The sequence below is a fragment of the Thunnus maccoyii genome, chromosome 17 (assembly GCF_910596095.1).
Source record: "Thunnus maccoyii chromosome 17, fThuMac1.1, whole genome shotgun sequence".
Lineage (NCBI taxonomy): Eukaryota > Metazoa > Chordata > Actinopteri > Scombriformes > Scombridae > Thunnus > Thunnus maccoyii.
The window spans coordinates 2,374,598-2,394,267 of NC_056549.1; the positions used below are offsets into that span (position 1 = coordinate 2,374,598).

General features: G+C 41.0%; 1 protein-coding gene across 2 annotated transcripts in view; it reads left to right on the top strand.

Moving 5' to 3' along the window:
• Nucleotides 1-19,670, top strand: part of ncoa1 (nuclear receptor coactivator 1) — a 54,234-nt gene that overhangs the window by 27,706 nt on the left and 6,858 nt on the right. For both annotated transcript variants that reach the window (XM_042389670.1, XM_042389671.1), the window contains exons 3-16: nucleotides 2,972-3,077; nucleotides 6,113-6,279; nucleotides 7,674-7,780; nucleotides 7,929-8,106; nucleotides 9,650-9,829; nucleotides 12,341-12,433; nucleotides 13,028-13,168; nucleotides 13,616-13,763; nucleotides 14,758-15,763; nucleotides 15,910-16,137; nucleotides 17,065-17,413; nucleotides 17,763-17,945; nucleotides 18,605-18,719; nucleotides 18,898-19,066. In XM_042389670.1, coding sequence (XP_042245604.1) covers nucleotides 2,989-3,077; nucleotides 6,113-6,279; nucleotides 7,674-7,780; nucleotides 7,929-8,106; nucleotides 9,650-9,829; nucleotides 12,341-12,433; nucleotides 13,028-13,168; nucleotides 13,616-13,763; nucleotides 14,758-15,763; nucleotides 15,910-16,137; nucleotides 17,065-17,413; nucleotides 17,763-17,945; nucleotides 18,605-18,719; nucleotides 18,898-19,066 — 3,153 coding nt within the window. In that variant the 5' untranslated portion in view covers nucleotides 2,972-2,988. The remainder of the gene's footprint in view (nucleotides 1-2,971; nucleotides 3,078-6,112; nucleotides 6,280-7,673; nucleotides 7,781-7,928; nucleotides 8,107-9,649; nucleotides 9,830-12,340; nucleotides 12,434-13,027; nucleotides 13,169-13,615; nucleotides 13,764-14,757; nucleotides 15,764-15,909; nucleotides 16,138-17,064; nucleotides 17,414-17,762; nucleotides 17,946-18,604; nucleotides 18,720-18,897; nucleotides 19,067-19,670) is intronic.

Genomic DNA, 19,670 nt, shown 5'->3' on the forward strand with positions numbered 1-19,670 from the left:
ATGTACTGAGCTCAGTCTCAGCAGACTATAACTATAAAATATGAACGTCATTGATAGATTACAGACTCAAAATAATGATTTGAACATGTATCAGTCAGTAGCTGGTAGATGTTCATTTCCTACCCTGAGTCTCATTTTTACTGCGCACTAACGAGCTGCACTGTTCTCAGTTCTTGCTGTGGTTGGATGGATGTTTTTTTTAAGTGCTCCGTGTTAGCGACACAAGGAGGGTCGAGAAGGAGCGGTGTGATTTTGAGGTGTGATGTTAACAAGGCTAGTCAGGAAGGAACGTGGCCTTGCAGCAGCACCCGACGCTGTAACGATGGCAGCTTGATTTTGCTGGTAGCTTGTTGTGGATTTAAAATGTTTTTTTGTGTGTCCATACTTTACAGCATGGATGTGGTTTCACAGATTAAGAGACTTGTGTCCATCTGTCGTCATGTTTACATTTTTTTTTTCCACCAAACAAGGATGTGTACAGTTCCCAAAAGACTAAATAACAGGTCTTGAATCTTAATGTTTTAAATTATTTTAGAAACTAGAGGTGGGACAAAACATTGATATTGCAACTTATCGCAATATTTCCATTTGTAATATGTTATGGATATGTTTTTTTCAAGCTTAGGACTGCTCAGAGTTGATTTTTTTTGACTCACCGCTGTCCTCCGCCTCTTTATGGAGGTGCTGAACAGGCGGGTGATGGTCAGGTGGACGACAGTTGTCGAAGAAGAGATGCAACTCCTCACGTCTGTGCTGGAAACACAGAGAGTCAGCTGAAGCTTTGACCGTCACTAGAAGCTCATTCATGACCCTTTTTGTAAAAAGTTTCTGTTGTTGTGGCTGAGCTAGCGGCTCTATGAGAGGCTCTCCAGTGTGTGTGTGTGTGTATATGTGTCTGTTTATCATGTTAATGTTTAACCGACCGTCATCACTCGTCAGCCCCTGAATATCTAGTTAAGCTGAATATAGCAGTTAGTCATCGGCGGGTCGCGTGTTGTGTTTACTGACACAGAAGGAATAAATCTTTGTGTTATTAGCACAACGTCTCCTCTGTGTTTGTGTCTTATCAGACTCTGTGTGAGGCTGCAGTCAGCAGTGTGCTTGTATTTATACTTAGCTGCATTTCTCTTCTGTGAAACTAATGGACTGTTAATAAACATTGTATATTATCTGATTATTTCCTGCTTCTTCTTCATCACAGATATGTTTACACATCGTAGATTATTTCTTTTTTTTATATATATATATATATATATATAGCGTGAATCGCAGAATCACCTTTGTTGTGATATATCGTTATGGTGATAGTATCGTATCATTAGTTCATTCATATTAGAAACTTTATATTCAACAGACAGAGATGATAATACACATATACAATATATACACTGTCTGACAGGAATTCATATCCTTAGTAGCCTTTATAATATTGCAGTATTTATATTGTGCTACTGATCATTTATAACTTCAATTCATGAAGTTCATCCAGAACTATGTTGGATTTTGCAACTTTGTGTTTATTTGGATTATTTTATCTTTTCATACATTAAACAATATTTTTTATTTATTCACAGCTTCAGTAAGCAATACATCCAGTGACACATGTCCCCCCCACCCCTCACCCACCCTCATATATTCATCCCACAGACCTTTAGGTCATCGACAGGTCAGTGTGAGAAACAGTGTGACACCCAAAGAAGCTTTTCATACCGTTTCTGAGAGCATTAAAAATGTTTTAACTTTAATATATTTGGCTTAATGGATCGTGCAGGAACCCTGTTAACTCTTCTTCTTATACACGGTGTGCTTCATCGAATGTTGCAGGGTTTCCTGTTGCCATGGTTACCCTGATGCAGCGAGAGAGAGACACACACAGACTGTAGACTTTGCAGATAAAGAACAGACATGAGTCCATTGAGAGAGAGACTTAAAAGGAATGCCAGAAACATACAAAACAAAAATGTTGGAGAGAACTTTCAGTCAAATAAAATCCTAAACAGAATCACCTGAAACTACAGCGTTAAACATCACGGTAGAGAACAGACGGCAGCTGTTGTAACGGGACAGTTTGATCTAGTGTTTATGTTATTGTGACAGATGTAAATAAATAATGTGAACCAAATACCTTTGTACACATTTTAAAGCTGCTTATAATTCAGTATTGTTTCTGATTACTTCAGGGACTGCACCTCGCTGGGTTTTTTGCAATATAAGTTATATAGAACATTTAATTTAATAGATATATAGATAAAGTGTCTGTCGGCTCACTACAACAACTTCTGTCACATGATGTCACACTTTGAAAAGACGTATATGAACTTCAAAAAGCTGCTCTGACATAATGTTTCTTTGTTTATTGTGTTTTTGACCACATGCTAATGTTTGTGTGCCTCGTTTTGTTCCAGTAGAATTATCAGTAGTATAGTCGTATCAGTTTCACTGTGCTGAAAACATCCTGAACTATGATTGAAGTTCATATACTGTCAACTGTGCAGTTTGTGTTTCTTACCGCTGTAAAGAGATTCATGTTACTGATGTTTGTGTCTAAACGCCTTGTCTTACTGTTTCATTACATGCAGCTAAAATTATTTTAGAGTAGAAGTAAAGAACATTACTGTCAACTAAAGTCAAAGTTCAAAGCACAAAAACAGTGTTTGCTTTACTCAAATTAGTTCTAATGTTCCTTTTATTTAGTTTTCTGCACCAAACTTCAGTAGATAAAAGGAACAGTTGGACTGTTTTGCGAGTGAAACAACAGGAATTATCCTGAAATAAACAGAAATCCAGGATAAGTTAACAACATTTCACCAGCGGTCAAATAAATAGTTGCTTGTAGACGACAGTTTGTAAGTGTGTTTGTTTATTTCACACTTAAGATTAGATAAATAGGATCTGTGGGATTTAGTCACTGCTCTAACGTTGTTGTTGCTGATGTTTCTCTCAACCATGTGTTCTTCTTCTTCCTCCGCAGGTCAGTTGAAGCTGAAAATGAGTGCAGTAGGGGAAAGCCCCCTGGACCCTGCCACGCCAGAGTCACGCAAGAGGAAGGGCTCGCCATGCGACACATCAGGGCAAAGGTAAAAAAGACTCCAAACACTGACAAACACCGCAGAGCAACAAGACAATGAGATGCTGTATGGCTGAAAGTCTTTGATGCTTTGATAGCGATCAATACTTTGATTGGGCTGACAGTGAGTTGTGTGAAAGCCAGGATTATCTGTCGACATGCTTTATTATGCTTTATTATGGTCATACTGTGCTTTATGCCTTCTTGTGTGACAGAAAAAGTGTCTTAGGTTAATAAAAATGTGCATTAAGACCTTAAAACAATTATAAGAACAATTTATTTAAATATTGTCATTGTAGTTGTCCAGGTGTTGTCTTTACAAAGCAAACAGACATCACACTGCTCTCAACTCACTGTAAATGAAATGAAATACTAGACAATACATATACTTCATAGATGGACTCTGGACTGAATAACAACTTAATCTGAACAAACCAAACTTTAACCACGATCATGTTTCACTGACACGTCGCCATCACGTCACCTGTCGTCACTCAGCTGCAGTTAGAAGAGCTTGTTGTTGTGAAGGATGAAGGAGGTCCGGTTGATAAAAAACGTCTTGTTCAAAACTAGTTGATACAAAAAAAAAAAAAAAGGTTGAGAGAGAAAAAACAATTTATGGATGACTAGACTGAGAAATATGTGCTCATTTTACCCGAGGGAAACATGAGACCATTGTGCTTGATTTGCAATGGGAACGCAAAAAAACAACCACTACGACACCAAACATGACTGTTTTAAACAAACAAACAAAAAAAAAAACTGTCCCAAAAAACACAGAAGCAAGAAACCACAAAACTGAACCAGTTAAGTTTTGATATAACAACAAATGAATACAGGAAGAACTCATTAATGAACAATTAAACCAGCATCTCCACTCAGCCCTTAATGCACAAAGTTTATGGATATTATAAGTAAAGGTGTCACATCTCCCATTAAGACAGTTCTGGAGTTTTTCTACTGATATATCATCATGTAAAACATCTTTCCTCCACCTTTGATGCAGTAGAAACTCTTTATTTTTATTTAAGCTCTATCTAAATAGGAACTTGATACACCCCCATCCCTACTTTAGCTCTGTTTACTTCTGTCGCTCCTCATAAACAACCACTTACCTGCTCTTTTAAAGCACAAGACTACACTGACAACACTGAAGATGTGTAGTTGGCAACCTGCGGTTCACACAGGCACACCAGTCAGTCATAGAGCGCAGACACACCGAGAGAGAGGCCTCTTGAATGCTTTCATGCATGCGTTCTTGTATATCTATACGATGGCTGAAGTGAGAAGGAAGAAGAAAAATCATCTATCAGAGTGTTGAGATCATGGTTTAAGGTTGAAGATTAGATAAAGCTTTATGTCAGGGTAAGGTGTAAGTGGTTATGGAATGAATGTAGTCAGTGTGTTCTGTGTGTGTGTGTGTGTGAGTGTGTGTGTGTGTGAGTCTACAAGGCCAAATAGCTGATGTAAGCTGATGTAACAGCCCAGCTAGCATTTCTACAGCAACTACACGCAGCCACTGACCTGCGCATTCACACAGCAGCAGCAGCAGCAGCAGCAGCGTCCTCCTCCTCCTCCTCTTCCTCCTCCTCTTCCTCCTCACCCCTCCCTCCCTCCCCTCGGTCACCACGCCTGTGTGTTCTGGCTGGCCAATGCGCTGACCTACTTTTGCTGTTGTCGTCTCTCACACACACACACACACACACGTTTCTTTTTTCATGTTTACCACATACCTTGCTGTTCCTCGTCGGTCTGGAAGTATATTATTGGAAGTGGAGAATAAGGTTGTGCAAAAAAAAGACAGAAAAGACCAGAGTTAGGCCTTTTAAAGGTGGATTGAATTTGCTTTTTAACTGTTATTTATTGTTTACATGCTACAAAAACAAACTAAAGGCAGTTATTGCTGCACTAATAAGAGTATGTACGTGTCATACAGAGTATTTACAAGTCACAATTACTTCTGCAAACTCTGATATTGATACTGCAAACCACCTGTTTGAGAAAGCAGCATGTTTTGTTTACTTTGATGAAGTCATCTCTGTAGTAATTGATCTCTCGATTGACTGAATTGCATCTTTGAGTCATTTTAGTCGACATTAAACAGCAACAACAAGCCTCCAGGCAGATTTGAAGATGAATTAAAACTGTAAAAACAGAAGCATCATGAAGTAGATTAAAGATATATTCTACTGTTTGTGCTCCTGTCACCTTCACATCTTTCTCCTTCTACACCAACGTCTTCCTCATGGCTATCCCCCCCCCCCCCCACGTAGCCGTAGCCCCCCCACGTCTTTCTCTCCTGTACGATGCGAATTATTAAGGTTATTCTTATCTGAGCACATCCTCTTGTCTCTCACCAGCCTTCCATTATTCTCTGTTTCTTCCTCCATGTTCCTGTCACTCATTGTCAACAGTTGGAAGCTTTATTATCCAGTAATAAGAACATATCCTGCGCTGTCGGCTGAATCGAAACACGTTATATGAAACGATGCAGTTTGTTTTTATTTGTTTATACATCAAATGAGATTATTGTTTTCTGAATTTCAAGTTTTATTTATTTGAATGTTTTGATTTTATAGTGTTTCCTGTCATGTTTTTTCATTTATTTATTATTTAAAATGTTGTTTACATTACTAACATGTTACAGTTAATAGGACTTGAAGCCACATTGTCACCTATCAATATATTTCTTGTGATAAATTAGTAGTGAGCTGTAATGATTTATTGATCAACAGAAATTGTGATGATCGATCAGTCTGGTGGTTCCAGCTCCTCAGATATGATGATTTACTGCTTAAATTACTACATGTTGAATGTTATAATAGAGTTTTGGACTAACAGAAAAAGCTACTGGGTTGCAGGACATTATGATGAGTTATAGACCAAACAATTAATCATTTGATCGATGAAACAAACACCAGATTAACTGAAAATGAACATAGTCTCTAGTTTCAAACGCTGACCGAACGCAGGCGTCACATTCGGTTCCTCCAGTGAGTTGAATCTCACATCCTGGTCGCTCGTGTGTGTGTCTGGTTTCTGCAGTCTGGAGAAGCGGAGACGGGAGCTGGAGTGCCGCTACATCGAGGAGCTGGCTGAGCTGTTGTCGTCCAACATGGGTGACATTGCCAGTCTCAGCGTCAAGCCCGACAAGTGCCACATCCTCAAGAGCACCGTGGACCAAATCCAGCAGATCAAACGGCGTGAGCAGGGTGAGGGTACACACATACACACACACACACACACACACACACACACACACACACACACACACACACACACACACACACACCACGCTGTAATGTTTGCACACTGGAGTTTTTGAGTCATTTTACAAATTAAAAAAGTGTTTTGCTACACTGAAGTAAACAGAAGCTCACATCTTTGATCAAAGCTTCATATGTTAAAGGGATAGTTGGACATTTTTGTGAAATATCAGCAAGAAAACAAATAAACTTGTCAAACTGTTGCTTTGAGCTGCTCAGATCTCATATTCAGGTTTTATCTGCAGGTTTTGAACATGACTGACAACAAAAGCAGATAAAGCAGTTGACTCTTTTTTTGGTGTTTTTTTGGTGCAGGAAGCATGGACATTGTGTGGGATGTGAGGGTTACTTACAGGTGTTCAGGTGTTGAAGTTTCAGATGATTTAGGCCACATTCAGACTGTAAACAGCCCTCCATTAAAACAATGCAAGGGGCTGCGGTGGTGTTTGAGGTCCTGGTGAGACAGTCCAGGAAGTGGATTTGGACCTACAGATCATCTAAAACACAACACAGCGGTTTGTAATACTTACAAACAGGGTTTTACAACTCTGTAAAATTATCACGGTGGCAACTGTTTTATCTTTCGTCATGAGGAAGAGTCAAATACGGCATTCACCTTACAAATCAATCCACCAGGAATGTGCACTTACACGTATGTGATTGGCACGACGTATTACACCTCACTGGATGACGTCGTGTTGCGTTTCAACCATAGACTGTATAAAAATATGGACGTAGTTACCGTGACGTCACCCGTTGGTTTCTGAAGAGCGGTTTTGAAGCTCAAAGTGAGCCGCTCCGGCCGTCGCCATCTTGGCAGTTCGTGACGCTGTCTAACTCTCAGCCAATCAAAAATAGGCAAAGAGGCGGGGCTGAAAAGCTGAAACAAGCCACCTAGCGGCTGGCGGACCTGTCACTCAAAGCAGCCATGTCCTTCATTATTCAGAACTTTACGGCTTAATGAAACTGAAACGGGTGAGTTAAAAAAAAATTCACCTCCCGTACAGTTGTCATGAAAGAGGAAATAAGTAAACGTTTATTTCTGCTGTGAAGTTGGGCATTTTAACATGAGGGTCTATGGGGATTGACTTGGTTTTGGAGCCTCTAGTGGTCGTTCAAGGAACTGCAGTTTTTGGCTTCATTTTACAGCCCCGGAGGTCGCCGCTTGGTTTCAACCCTGCGATGCTCCCAACGTCGACACATCTGCTGCGTCGTCACAGTACCACCAATCAAATGACTGACAGGGCTTCCTTTTTTCACACACAGCTAACGTTTATTTCACAGGACGTTTCAAACCCGGTGTTTCCAGATTTCTGACTGTGTTTGTTTCCTCCTGGCAGAGAAAGCAGCTCTTCTGTCTCCAGATGACGAGGTGCAGAAGAGCGACATCTCCTCCAGTAGCCAGGGGCTGGTGGAGAAAGAGGCACTGGGGCCCATGCTGCTAGAGGTGAACAATACACACACACACACACACACACACACACACATATCCTACCCATTACCACTGTGGTGATTTTTAAATAACACACACACACAAACTCATTATCTTTTATTCCCCCTCCATCTATTCTTGCTTTCTTCTTCTGCTCGTTCAGGCCCTCGATGGGTTTTTCTTCGTCGTCAACCGGGAGGGCCGCATCGTCTTTGTTTCTGAGAACGTGACGAGTTACCTTGGTTACGCCCAGGAGGAGCTGATGACCTCGAGCGTCTACAGCATCCTTCATGTGGGAGACCACAATGAATTTGTACGCAATCTGCTGCCCAGAAGCCTGGGTGAGTGAGCTGGAGTGAGGGACTGTGGGTTGTAACTGAGAAAAGTGAGCGCAATCTGCTGTCTGACACTTTATATCCCAGCTTTAAGATGCCAATAGCCATTATTTTTGATAGAGATATTTGGTAATTAGATTTTCAGTATCTTTGAATTTGACAGTTTCCAGGCCAAAGAAACCCATTAAGGAGGCAATAAGACTTGAGAGATGGGTTTTGGCAGCAGAATCAGCATATAGTCCTTAATACTGATAATTAACTTGGTTTATTGATGGAAAATACTGTAGCTGAGGCAAATTTGAAGAGCAATGGAGAAAAGTAGGAGGATGAACCATGGAAATTTTAAATTAACACAGCTTTAAGTGCTCTACAAAGCTGCGAAATGGTGCTCGGAGAGGAAAGAAACAGTAAAGTCAAAGTAGAGGCAGAGACGACGTATGTGTGGGTGAGCGAGGAGGGAGGGAAGAGTGAAACAATGAAACAATGCCTTTCTTCACCCTGATAATGTTATTTTCATTTTAGCTACAACCTCGGAGAGGAGATTATAATGAAAATGAAAGGGGGGGGGGGGGCTGAAGGGGGTCATATAAGGACAAAAGATAAGAGTGTAGAAGTCAACAAGGTTGAACAGTTGTATTTTTTCTGTTGAACTTATAATCTGTTTTAATTCTACACCAGCAACTACAGCTCTCCTTCCTCCTTGAAAACAGAGAAACTGAAAACAAATGTCATTTTTGACGTCTCGGTGAACTTGACTACAGATTCTTCTCCGAGCAGCGTCCTTCAGCACCTCCTGTTGTGATTTTTAGTTATATTGTTTATCTTAAAATGGATGGCATGTGAGTTTAACTGTCAAAGATTAAACATTTGGAACAAGAAAAAACATTTTAGTTAGTTTTAGTTTAATCATAAATGATTATGAATACGTGTACTTTGATCAAAATGTCATATGTTAAAGGAAAAGTTGAACATTTTTGGGAAATATTGTCAAGAAAACAAACATATTTCTTAAAAACTGTTGCTTTCAGCTGCTCAGATCTCATTAAGGTTCGACCGCCAGCTTTTGAACATTAATTTTCATTAATAATTTCAGTAATTCTGCTTTTTTTTTTCAGCACACAACAGCAGATAACAGATCTATACTAAACTAAAAAACATAATAATGAAATATCATTTAACGAAAATAAAAAACAAATTGGCAAAAGAAGAAAATAAAAAACGTGTGATTTTTATAAATATGCTGTCACATCAGTGTAACATCTGCAATTTTGAAGTTTGAACCAAGAGTTATTACTCTAAATGAAAGAACTGGCATCTTGTTTTAGCTTTGAGAAGAGAAGAGATTTGGCAGAAAATTTGTTTAATCTTCAGAAAAAGGATCTGCAAGATGAGAAATGTTGGTAAAAAAGGCCAACGAAGACACGTTTATTCTATTAAATAAAGAGAAAACAAAGAAGCATCAGTGTTTGTGGCTTAAATACTGATGAATGCCTCCAGGGATATATACTGTATTTATTTTTCTCATTAGTAGTACTTCATCTCGTTGCAGTGAACGGTGTGCCGTGGCCACAGGAACCCGGCCGAAGGAACAGCCACTCGTTTAACTGTCGCATGCTGAAGAGGCCGCCGGACGAGGTGGATTCAGAAAACATGGAGGCTCGGCAGCAGTACGAGATCATGCAGTGTTTCACCGTGTCCCAGCCACGGGCCATGCAGGAGGAGGGAGACGGTACATGCAAATACATGCACGCAAACAAAAGAGTGCACCCAGTCTGCAGTCATTTCTGACACGGAGTCGATAGATGTAGTGCAGTTTTTAGAGCTGTCGTCATTATTGAGGAAGCAAAGAAGCTGAATATATAATAATAATATCATCTGTCTCTTTTTGTACATCAAGTTTACTCAAACTTGCTGCAGCTTTGACCCTAGAGTCATTCCTTTGACAGTTGCGTGTCTTTTATATGTCTGTTATTCCCCAAACTGATGAAGCAAGTGTTGATTTTCAAAATAAGAGTGTGGAACATACAAAGCTGAGTGTGATCCTGCTAGCATGATATTTAATACAATCCTTGTTAAGAGGGGGGAAATTTTTCATTTTAATCCAGAGTAGTTTCAGGTGTTCAGTTTATTGTTTTATACTGTAGTTCAGTTTAGTGTTTTATACTGTAGTTTAGTTTAGTGTTTTATACTGTAGTTCAGTTTAGTGTTTTATACTGTAGTTCAGTTTACTGCTTTATACTGTAGTTTATTGTTTTATACTGTAGTTCAGTTTAGTGTTTTATACTGTAGTTCAGTTTACTGTTTTATACTGTAGTTTAGTGTTTTATACTGTAGTTTAGTGTTTTATACTGTAGTTCAGTTTACTGTTTTATACTGTAGTTTACTGTTTTATACTGTAGTTTAGTGTTTTATACTGTAGTTTACTGTTTTATACTGTAGTTCAGTTTATTGTTTTATACTGTAGTTTAGTTTAGTGTTCTATACTGTAGTTCAGTTTAGTGTTTTATACTGTAGTTCAGTTTAGTGTTTTATACTGTAGTTTAGTGTTTTATACTGTAGTTTAGTGTTTTATACTGTAGTTCAGTTTACTGTTTTATACTGTAGTTTAGTGTTTTATACTGTAGTTTACTGTTTTATACTGTAGTTTAGTGTTTTATACTGTAGTTCAGTTTACTGTTTTATACTGTAGTTTAGTGTTTTATACTGTAGTTTAGTGTTTTATACTGTAGTTTACTGTTTTATACTGTAGTTCAGTTTATTGTTTTATACTGTAGTTTAGTTTAGTGTTCTATACTGTAGTTCAGTTTAGTGTTTTATACTGTAGTTCAGTTTAGTGTTTTATACTGTAGTTTAGTGTTTTATACTGTAGTTCAGTTTAGTGTTTTATACTGTAGTTTAGTGTTTTATACTGTAGTTTAGTGTTTTATACTGTAGTTCAGTTTAGTGTTTTATACTGTAGTTCAGTTTACTGTATGTTTATATCACAGGTGTAAACACACAGTGCTGTGCAAAATATTTGGCACTAAAAGTAAAGTGAGGATGCTTTCAATAATGTCCTGATTAGTTTTTATTTATCAGTTAACTTGATATAAAGTTGATCAAACAGCAGAAAGTAAATCAATATGTTGCTGTGAGCAGCTTTGCCTTTCAAACAGCAGCAGTGTTTCAGGTTCTCGGCAGGTCGGTTGTTCCTGCATCTTCTTCTGTGTCTTCATGTTAATCCCAGACTGACTCCATGATGTTGAGATCAGAGACCATCTGCTGCAGGACTCCTTGTTCTTCTTGTAGATGAAGATAGTTCTTTATGACTCTAGCTGGATGTTCGGGCTTGTTGTCATGCTGCAGCATGCTGCAGTAATGCTGCATGACAAACTCAATAAATTTGGGACCAATCAGACGCCTTTCTGATGGTGTTGCATAATGCATAAGAATCCAAACATCTAAAGTGCCTAAAACTTCTGCACAGCAACTGTATCTGAAACTCCTGAACTCACCTGTGAAAGTGTTAAGAGAGAAACAATGACTCTTATGACATTTATTTTCGAGTTTATGTCAAGAATGAATCCAATTTAAGAAACTCGATTGGTTTGTCACTTCAGAAATCTTTAATTATTGCCGAGACAAATTGTTGACCTGCAGTTTTTTTCCTCTCGTCTCTTTTCTTTTTTTTCTCAAGTGAAATTTTTTAACGGTATTAAAACAAGGTTTCAAGGCTCCACTTTCACTGCGTCCGCTATCTGTCCAGTTGGACGGTGACCAAATCATTGCAGGAGAATTTTTGGAGTCATTGGTGCAATCAATGGCCTTGATAAAAATTTATGATGTAGTTCCTGCATTGCAGATTTACTGTGCTGCTGAGCTCTGCCTGCTTTCTGTCACTCCTTTCTATAGCATCGTGTTTACAGTATTGTACGTCTTTAGAAGAAAGTTTTGCCAATTTGAAGTCCCAGCGTCCATTGTTTGCATTGTGGGTGTGATTGACAGCTCTGTTAGCACATTTTTAAGCTTTGTGACAGGCTTTTATAACTTCTCCTTTATAACGAGAAAACAGATTTTTGAGTTTTGACAGCTTCTTGTGTCTTTTCTTACACCTGTGCATCTGGGAGGGATATTACACCAAGCCACATTTAGCATATTCTATAAATTAGATGGCAAAATAATCTACATATCATGCTGTAACATAGATAATAAACTTTTTTTTAAAAAAAACCCTCACCACTCGTGTCCTTTCTCTCTTCAGACCTACAGAGCTGCTTGATATGTATTGCCTGTCGGATGCCTCGAGCCCAGCCTGTCAGCACTGAGTCCTTCATCACCAAGCAGGACCCCACAGGTAACACACACACACACACACACAAACTGAAACTAGCAATTATTTCCATTATCGATTCATCTGCTGATTATTTTCATGATTAATTGATCATAATTTTGTCCATAAATTATCAGAAAAAAGTGAAACATGTCAATATTTATGTCTTTAAATGTCTTATTTACAACCAACAGTCATAAACCCAAAAGATATTCACTCACTGTCACAAAGAAAAGCACTAAATCATCCATTTGAGGGGCTAAAACCAGCAAATATTGGGCATTTTTGATGATCAAATGCAGCTCTACATAGAATTAGTTTAATTTTATGTGATTTTGAGGTGTAGTCCACGTATTTCCATGAACATGTTGTGATATATTAGAGAATGAGTCTCATTACAGGAAGGCAGCAGAATATACATTCATTTCGCTGATGCTTTTATTTTGGCGTTATTCTCTGAAAATGATTAGAACAAAAAAAAAAAGCAGGAGTAAGGAACATTTTGTTCATGGTCACAGTGTGAACCCTAAATGTGTGCAGGCTGCTGTAGATGTTGAAATCTTTGTAGACTGATCTTTTGTGTGTGTGTTTTTATATGTGTGCGGTACACCTCTCCAGGGAAGATCATCTCCATAGAAACTAGTGCTTTGCGGGCGACAGGCCGGCCTGGCTGGGAGGACCTGGTCAGGAAGTGCATCTACGCTTTCTTTCAGCCGCAGGGCAAAGAGCCCTCCCACGCCAAGAAGCTGCTGCATGAGGGTGAGTAGCCACGATTTTAATTTTCAGCTTCACTCCCAAAAAAAAAAAAAAAAAAAAAAAAATCATTGATGCGCCTCTCCGCCAGCTTTGTCATGGTTACCGAGTTTCAGCGCCACCTCAATACCGTTATAATAGATTGAATTGAATACTAAATTTTATGAGTCACCTCCTAACAAAGCTGTTTCCAGTGGAAAGGTTTTTCATTTTCTATCACAAAGTGAATGTGAGGGATTGTAAACATAATTACCTCAGATATAAAATGATGTAGTAAAAGGCCTTAAGGGAAGACAGACATTATTGTATCGGATTATCACCTGTAGTGAAGCTTCTGCTGCACACTGAATGCAGACGCATCATCTGGACTTTGGGGGGGTGGGGGGGGAGGCAGAGCTGTTTGCCTCTTTTTCTCACTCTGTGTGTGTGTGTGTGTGTGTGTGTTCCCCTCAGTGATGACCCACGGCACCGCTATCAGCCCGCTGTACCATTTCACATTAAGTGATGGCACCCCTCTCAGCGCTCAGACCCGCTGCAAGTTCTGCTGCCCCCCCAACCCTGACGTACAGCCCTTCATTATGGGCATTCACACTATTGACAGGTACTGTGATGGACTCATACATACACACACTAATGCTCAGGTTGCTATAAACACCACTGGTGAATAGATTTTTGTTGCTAATGTCAAATAATTATTTGCTATTTGACTTATTCCTGATTAAAACTGTACCGCAAACATAATAAAATCTCAGTTTAATAGTAAGTTTAGGGTCTAATTGCAGTACTGTATGCATAATTAAAAAGTTAATCACAAGTCCAAATGAACTGCATTTTATCTAAAGCCATAACAAGTGATGTCACAGAGTAAAATAGACTTTATTATCATCTTTTAACTCGTGCATATGGATGTTGTTGCACACTGCAGGGTCACAACCAATGTGTTGCATGCACATGAACATCACAATTATGATTTTAAAGTTTTTGCATTATAAATATCCTGGTTAATGTTTTGCACATGTCAACATAATATCCTGCTTTCAGAAGTTTGGATAAGCCCTTCACGGTTTTTTATAATGCTAGCTGGACTTGTGTCATAGAAACTGTGATGCTGTGGCTTGTAAATACATTAACCATGTTTCTGATCTTTCTGTTGCCATGTTCACAGGTGTGTCATCAACTCTAGTTAAGTAGTTGTAAGTAAAAACTGGAATATATGATAATAAGTCCTGTAATAAAAGAAAGTCTGACACTTATGTAATGCAGAGGATACATTTTAGTATATCACAGCAGCTATGAACCAACCTGCAGAAACTACAGATTTGCTGGAAATGGAAGATAGAGAGACAAAGCTGCACTGATGCAGATGATGAGGAACCTGGGTAATATCAGAGTAATGTGTACTGGGAGCTGAATGACCAGATTTCTTCATGTTCCATGTAAAACCAGGAGAAGACTAAGAGCTGTGGTACTAATGTCCATAGTAATGAGCTCATCGTTAAATTTGCGCCTAGTGAGTTTGTCATTGTGCTTCTCTGCTCTGCCACATGCTCTCTCCTCAGGCTAAAGTTCTCTCTTATTTTCCACTTCTCTCTCAGGGAACACAACACTGCTAGCTCTCAGGAAAACACTAACCCCAGCCTTCCACCGACCCTGGGCAGCCTCGCCCAAACTCCTTCCCGCTCCCCGGCCCGTCCTCCCGGCAGCAACTCGACCCAAGGCTCAGGCCTCGCCTCCTCGGGCCTTCACCCCAACAACAACAACGTCTCCTCCCATGGACATAACCCCGCCACACCCACAGGCTACCTGACGCCTAATCGGACGTGTCCCCGGCAGGTCAACAGCCCCTCTCCTTTGAGCAGCCCACTCACAGCCACCCCTACCTCTTTTATGTCACCCAGGATGCCACGGGCCAGTCCTGGGTTAGGGGGAAGCCCTCGCGTACCGGGGAACCCCTTCTCTCCCTCCACACCAGGCCTCCATTCTCCAGCCGGGGCACTAAGCAGTGGAGGCAGCCTCAACAGGCAGCAGTCTGGCGGTGATGGTAGTAGTGGCGCCAGCAGTGGGTCAACAGGGTCCTTCTCCCTGTCCTCTCCTGTCCCTCAGAGACAAGCCAGTACGCCCACCGGCTCCTCTACACGACCGTCATCGGCAAAACCCCCAGAAGGAGGAGAAGGAGGGGGAGAGGACTCTGTAAAAGCCCCCCTTCCTTCTGCCTCACAGTTGGGTAACCCCAGACTCAGTCAGCTCCTGGATAGCAATGGGACAGGAACTGAATCTACCACCAACAACAACAACAACAACAACAGCAGCAGCATCCATTGCACCTCATCACCTCATCCCAACCCCCCTCCCGCCGGCCCTCAGTGCCCCGCCTCCCATAGTACTCTAACAGAACGACATAAGATCCTGCACCGGCTGCTCCAGGACAGCAGTCCCAACGACGCCTCCTCCACCACCGAGGACGGAATAAACAAAACCGAAGTTGAGATCAAGAAGGAGCCGCCTGCCAGTCCCGCAGTCACCACAGCACCTCACAAGTCCAGCTCCAGAGAGCCACAGGACCACCAGTTACTCCGTTTCCTCCTTGATACAGATGAGAAGGTGACTATTAGATATTCCCTTTACATTTCTATATTCTCTGATGAGATTACTGGGAATTTTATTGCATATTGTCATATTATTTGACCCCCTAAAATAAGGTGACCATGAAAAACCACTAACTGAAAGGTCATTTGTTTTTTTTGAAGGACTTGGGGGACCTGCCACCTCCGTCTGCGCTCAGCCTGCAGACGGTTCGGGTCAAGGTGGAGAAGAGAGTCAGCGGGGAGGGAGCAGTCTGTGCAGGATCGACCGTCGCAGCAGGAGGCGCGTGCATACCCGCCGGAGTGTCCAGCAGCTCGGCCTGCATCAGCCCCAAATCGAGCCCCGTCGGAGAGAGCCGCAGAGACAGCCGCAAGGACAGCCGAGACTCCACGGTACAGCCGTCGGCAACGTCATCAATCAGTCAATCAATCAAACTTTATCTATATAGCACCATTCAAACAAAACGTAGGATGTTAAAAATGTATTAAGAGACTAATGTGCACCAAAACAACTAAAAAAAAGAAGAAAAAGAAAGTTGATTGAATAAGGCAACAATAAAAGATGGGTAGTTTAGATAATAAAAGATAATGCAATCAATAAAAATAACAATAAAAAACAAAATTGTGAAATACTACACAGAATAAATAATTATAGCGAAACAGTAAAATGTTAAATCAAAATAAAACATAATGATCATAATAAATAAAATAACTATAAATGATAAAATCCAGACTAAATAAATGGGTTTATGTTTATGTCTCAGATCTTTCAGCAGCTTGGAGCGTTAACGGCTGAAAGCAGCATCACCAGACGTCATGGTGACTTGTAGTAACACAAAGTAGTCCTGTAATTACAGATATGTTCTTATATGACACCCCAAATCATAATTGTAATGACCTGATAATCATAATATGTGTGTATGTTATAAATCACATGTGCTGCTGCTGCTGCTGCTGCATTCAGACGCTGTCAGAAAGAGTATTTTCACAATTAAACCTGGGATTTGTCCTTTACTGAGCTGTGCGTCTGCGTTGGCATTTGCCTGACAGCCGTTGTAAATCATGATGTTTATTTTCTTGGACTTTGTCTCCACTGTAGGCTCAGCTACCAGCTGCAGCCTTTGAAGCTCACTAGCCTTTGACCTTTTGTCTCTCTCCATCTCTCTTTCACTGATCGCCTGGCCCCCTCTTCTCTCCCACCCATTATTCTTTAATTATTTTCTTTTTCACACCATTTCACCATTCGCCCCTTCATCTCATCTTCCTTCCTCTATCCCTTTTCATTTGTTTCTGCTTTATTCTCCCTTTTCCTGCCCTCAGATGTCTGGTGGCCCTATTGACATGGATCCTCTTACCCAGCTGCTGCCTGGCCTGAGAGGCCCAAGTGGGCCCAAACAGGGCAGTGAGGATTCAACAACCCCTGGAGGGGGCCCCCAGCTCCAGTCTCCGGCCCCCCAATCCTCAACCCAGCTCCAGTCTCCTGTGCCTCAGCTCCAGTCCCCCCTGTCTCAGCCCCAGTCCCTTCCCCAGTTGCAGTCCCCGTCACCCCAGCTTCACTCCCCTTCCCCCCAGCTCAAACTGCAGTCACCCACCCAGCTCCAGCCCGGTGAGGCCAGCACTCCCCGCAATGTAAATGTGAAGAGAGAGCCTCCCGGCACTCCTAACAGAGGTACAGTTTCAGCTTAGAGGGCTCATGTAGAGGAGGGAAGGGTTTAGCATGACTACAGACTAGCTGTGGACTCTATTATTATTGTTATTAGTGGTGGTGGTTGTAACAGCACCTTGTTGTTCCAGAAAACTATATTTATCTACAGACTGTGAGTCTTTATGCCCCCTAGTGGCCTTTAGGAGGCAATGCGGTGTCAGCAGACCTCACATGAAACCAGAATCATTTACTGACCTGCTTCCTGTTTAACTTCAGCACAGTGCTGAGTGTCTTGTGTTTAGCAGCACTGAACACTCTAGGTTTGAGTTTTTTTCTTTATCATTTATGTGCATATATGTGTTTGTTTCTCCAGGGCACAGTGATGGCGGCCCCCCTTCCGGTTGCAGCCTCCAGAGTCAGTCGTCTTTTGATTTCTGCAGTCCCCCCACTCCAAGCCAGACGCAGACCCAGGGACAGGGAGACCCCTTCCAGACCCCCAAAGACAGCAGCCCCTTCCCAGAGGCAGAAGTTACCAACCCATTCAGTTCAAGCACTGGTATGCGAGATAACATACTGTCACAGTTAGTCACAGGAAAACTATCTCCTAGCAACAGCGGGAACCTGTTTTTGGTCAGAATTGAATGCTGTTGTTGGAAAACAAGGAGGCAAAAAGGATCCAGACGGTGAAGCTTTGAAGAGTAATATGATGCTGAATCTTATGTGGCAGAAAAGCTTTGTTGAACTGACCTCCTATAGGTTGAAAGTTTCAACCCTGTAACACATCTGACCGTATGTGACATCACTGCCGGGTGTGGTTAAGGTGTATTCTGTTACACCTGTGTGAAAAAATGATGTAGCTTTGCGCTGTATTGTAGAAGAAAGCAACAAGGTCAGAGTTTCAGTCATCCAGGGGCGTCGAAAGCAGGATTTTAAGATGTATTTATGGCCTCAAATATGATTTTGAGCTTGAAATAATCTTTAGAAATAATGTAAAGTCCTGTGGTTGTACTATATATCACCCTCTAGCTCAACATCTTATTGACCTGTATGTCATCTCATAGATGTTGAGCTTCTCTTTAAAGTAATTTAAACCAGAATTTGCTGATAAATACTATTATCTTTCTTTAATCTGACAGTTTTGAGTTAAGATTCATTGTTCATATTTTTTTTTTTTTTTGAGTGGTGCTCATTTAAATTTCTTCAAATCTGTTTCAGGCCTGACCAAGATGGATGTGGCAGACTCCCAGTTCCAGCCTCTCGCTCTGTCTGACACCTTGTCCTTTGATGGTCTTGGAACTCCTTTACAAGCTCCTCTGGCATCACCACAAGAGTAAGTATCACTGTCCTATAAACACATCAATAAATACTCGTTCCATGCTGCTGCTGCTTTGACGGCTCTGCTCTGGAGTTGTGGGAGAAATTTTTGCAAAAAAAATTATCGTAACCCGCTGTTGTGCATGTTAATGTAGTTTATAGACCTTTTACAGTGTGTGTTTGTGTGTGAGCAGGCAGTGTGTGCCCTGTACGCTGGATGAAGTGCTGGGTCCTCCGACGACACCCGAAGGCCGAAACGATGAGAAAGCTCTATTAGAGCAGCTCGTCTCCTTCCTCAGTGGGACTGATGAGAGTGAACTGGCCGAGCTGGACAAGGCTCTGGGTATCGACAAACTGGTACAGGTAAGCACGTGATGAAGACTGTAAGAATACTTGCAGAGCTGGGCAGTGAAGGTGCTCAGGTGTAAGGTTGTGTGTAGCGAAATGGTTTTTTAGTAACATGATCATTTTTAAGAGATTCATCATTAAAGCTGGAGTGCAGGACTGTTGTCGCCCCCTTCTGGCAGTGACAGTAATTACAAAAACACAGTCACATGCTTCTATCATAGCTCAGCTGTAGCCTGCTCCCTCTGTTACTGCTGTAAAACGGTGGGTAAATTGTTTTCAGTGTCACACAAACCCCACAAAATGATTCATTTCACTGTTAGAATTTGATCCATTCAGTCTGATATCTAGTAGTCAACCAAAGAAAATCTTGGTCGACTAAAATCGTACATAATCTTCAACTAAATGATTAGTTGGGGGGGGGGTAAACTCGGCAGCCACACATTTCTCCGCTTCGGTTATGCTAACCCATTGTTGCTAACTTTGGAGCTAACCGCCTTCACTTTTCCAGCATTTGAGGAAACAACAGACGTGACTTTTTAGCATTTATTAACTGACACACTGTAGTCTGTGCTGTACATTTACTGCCAGACTGACAACTTACTACTAACCTTTTCCTCTG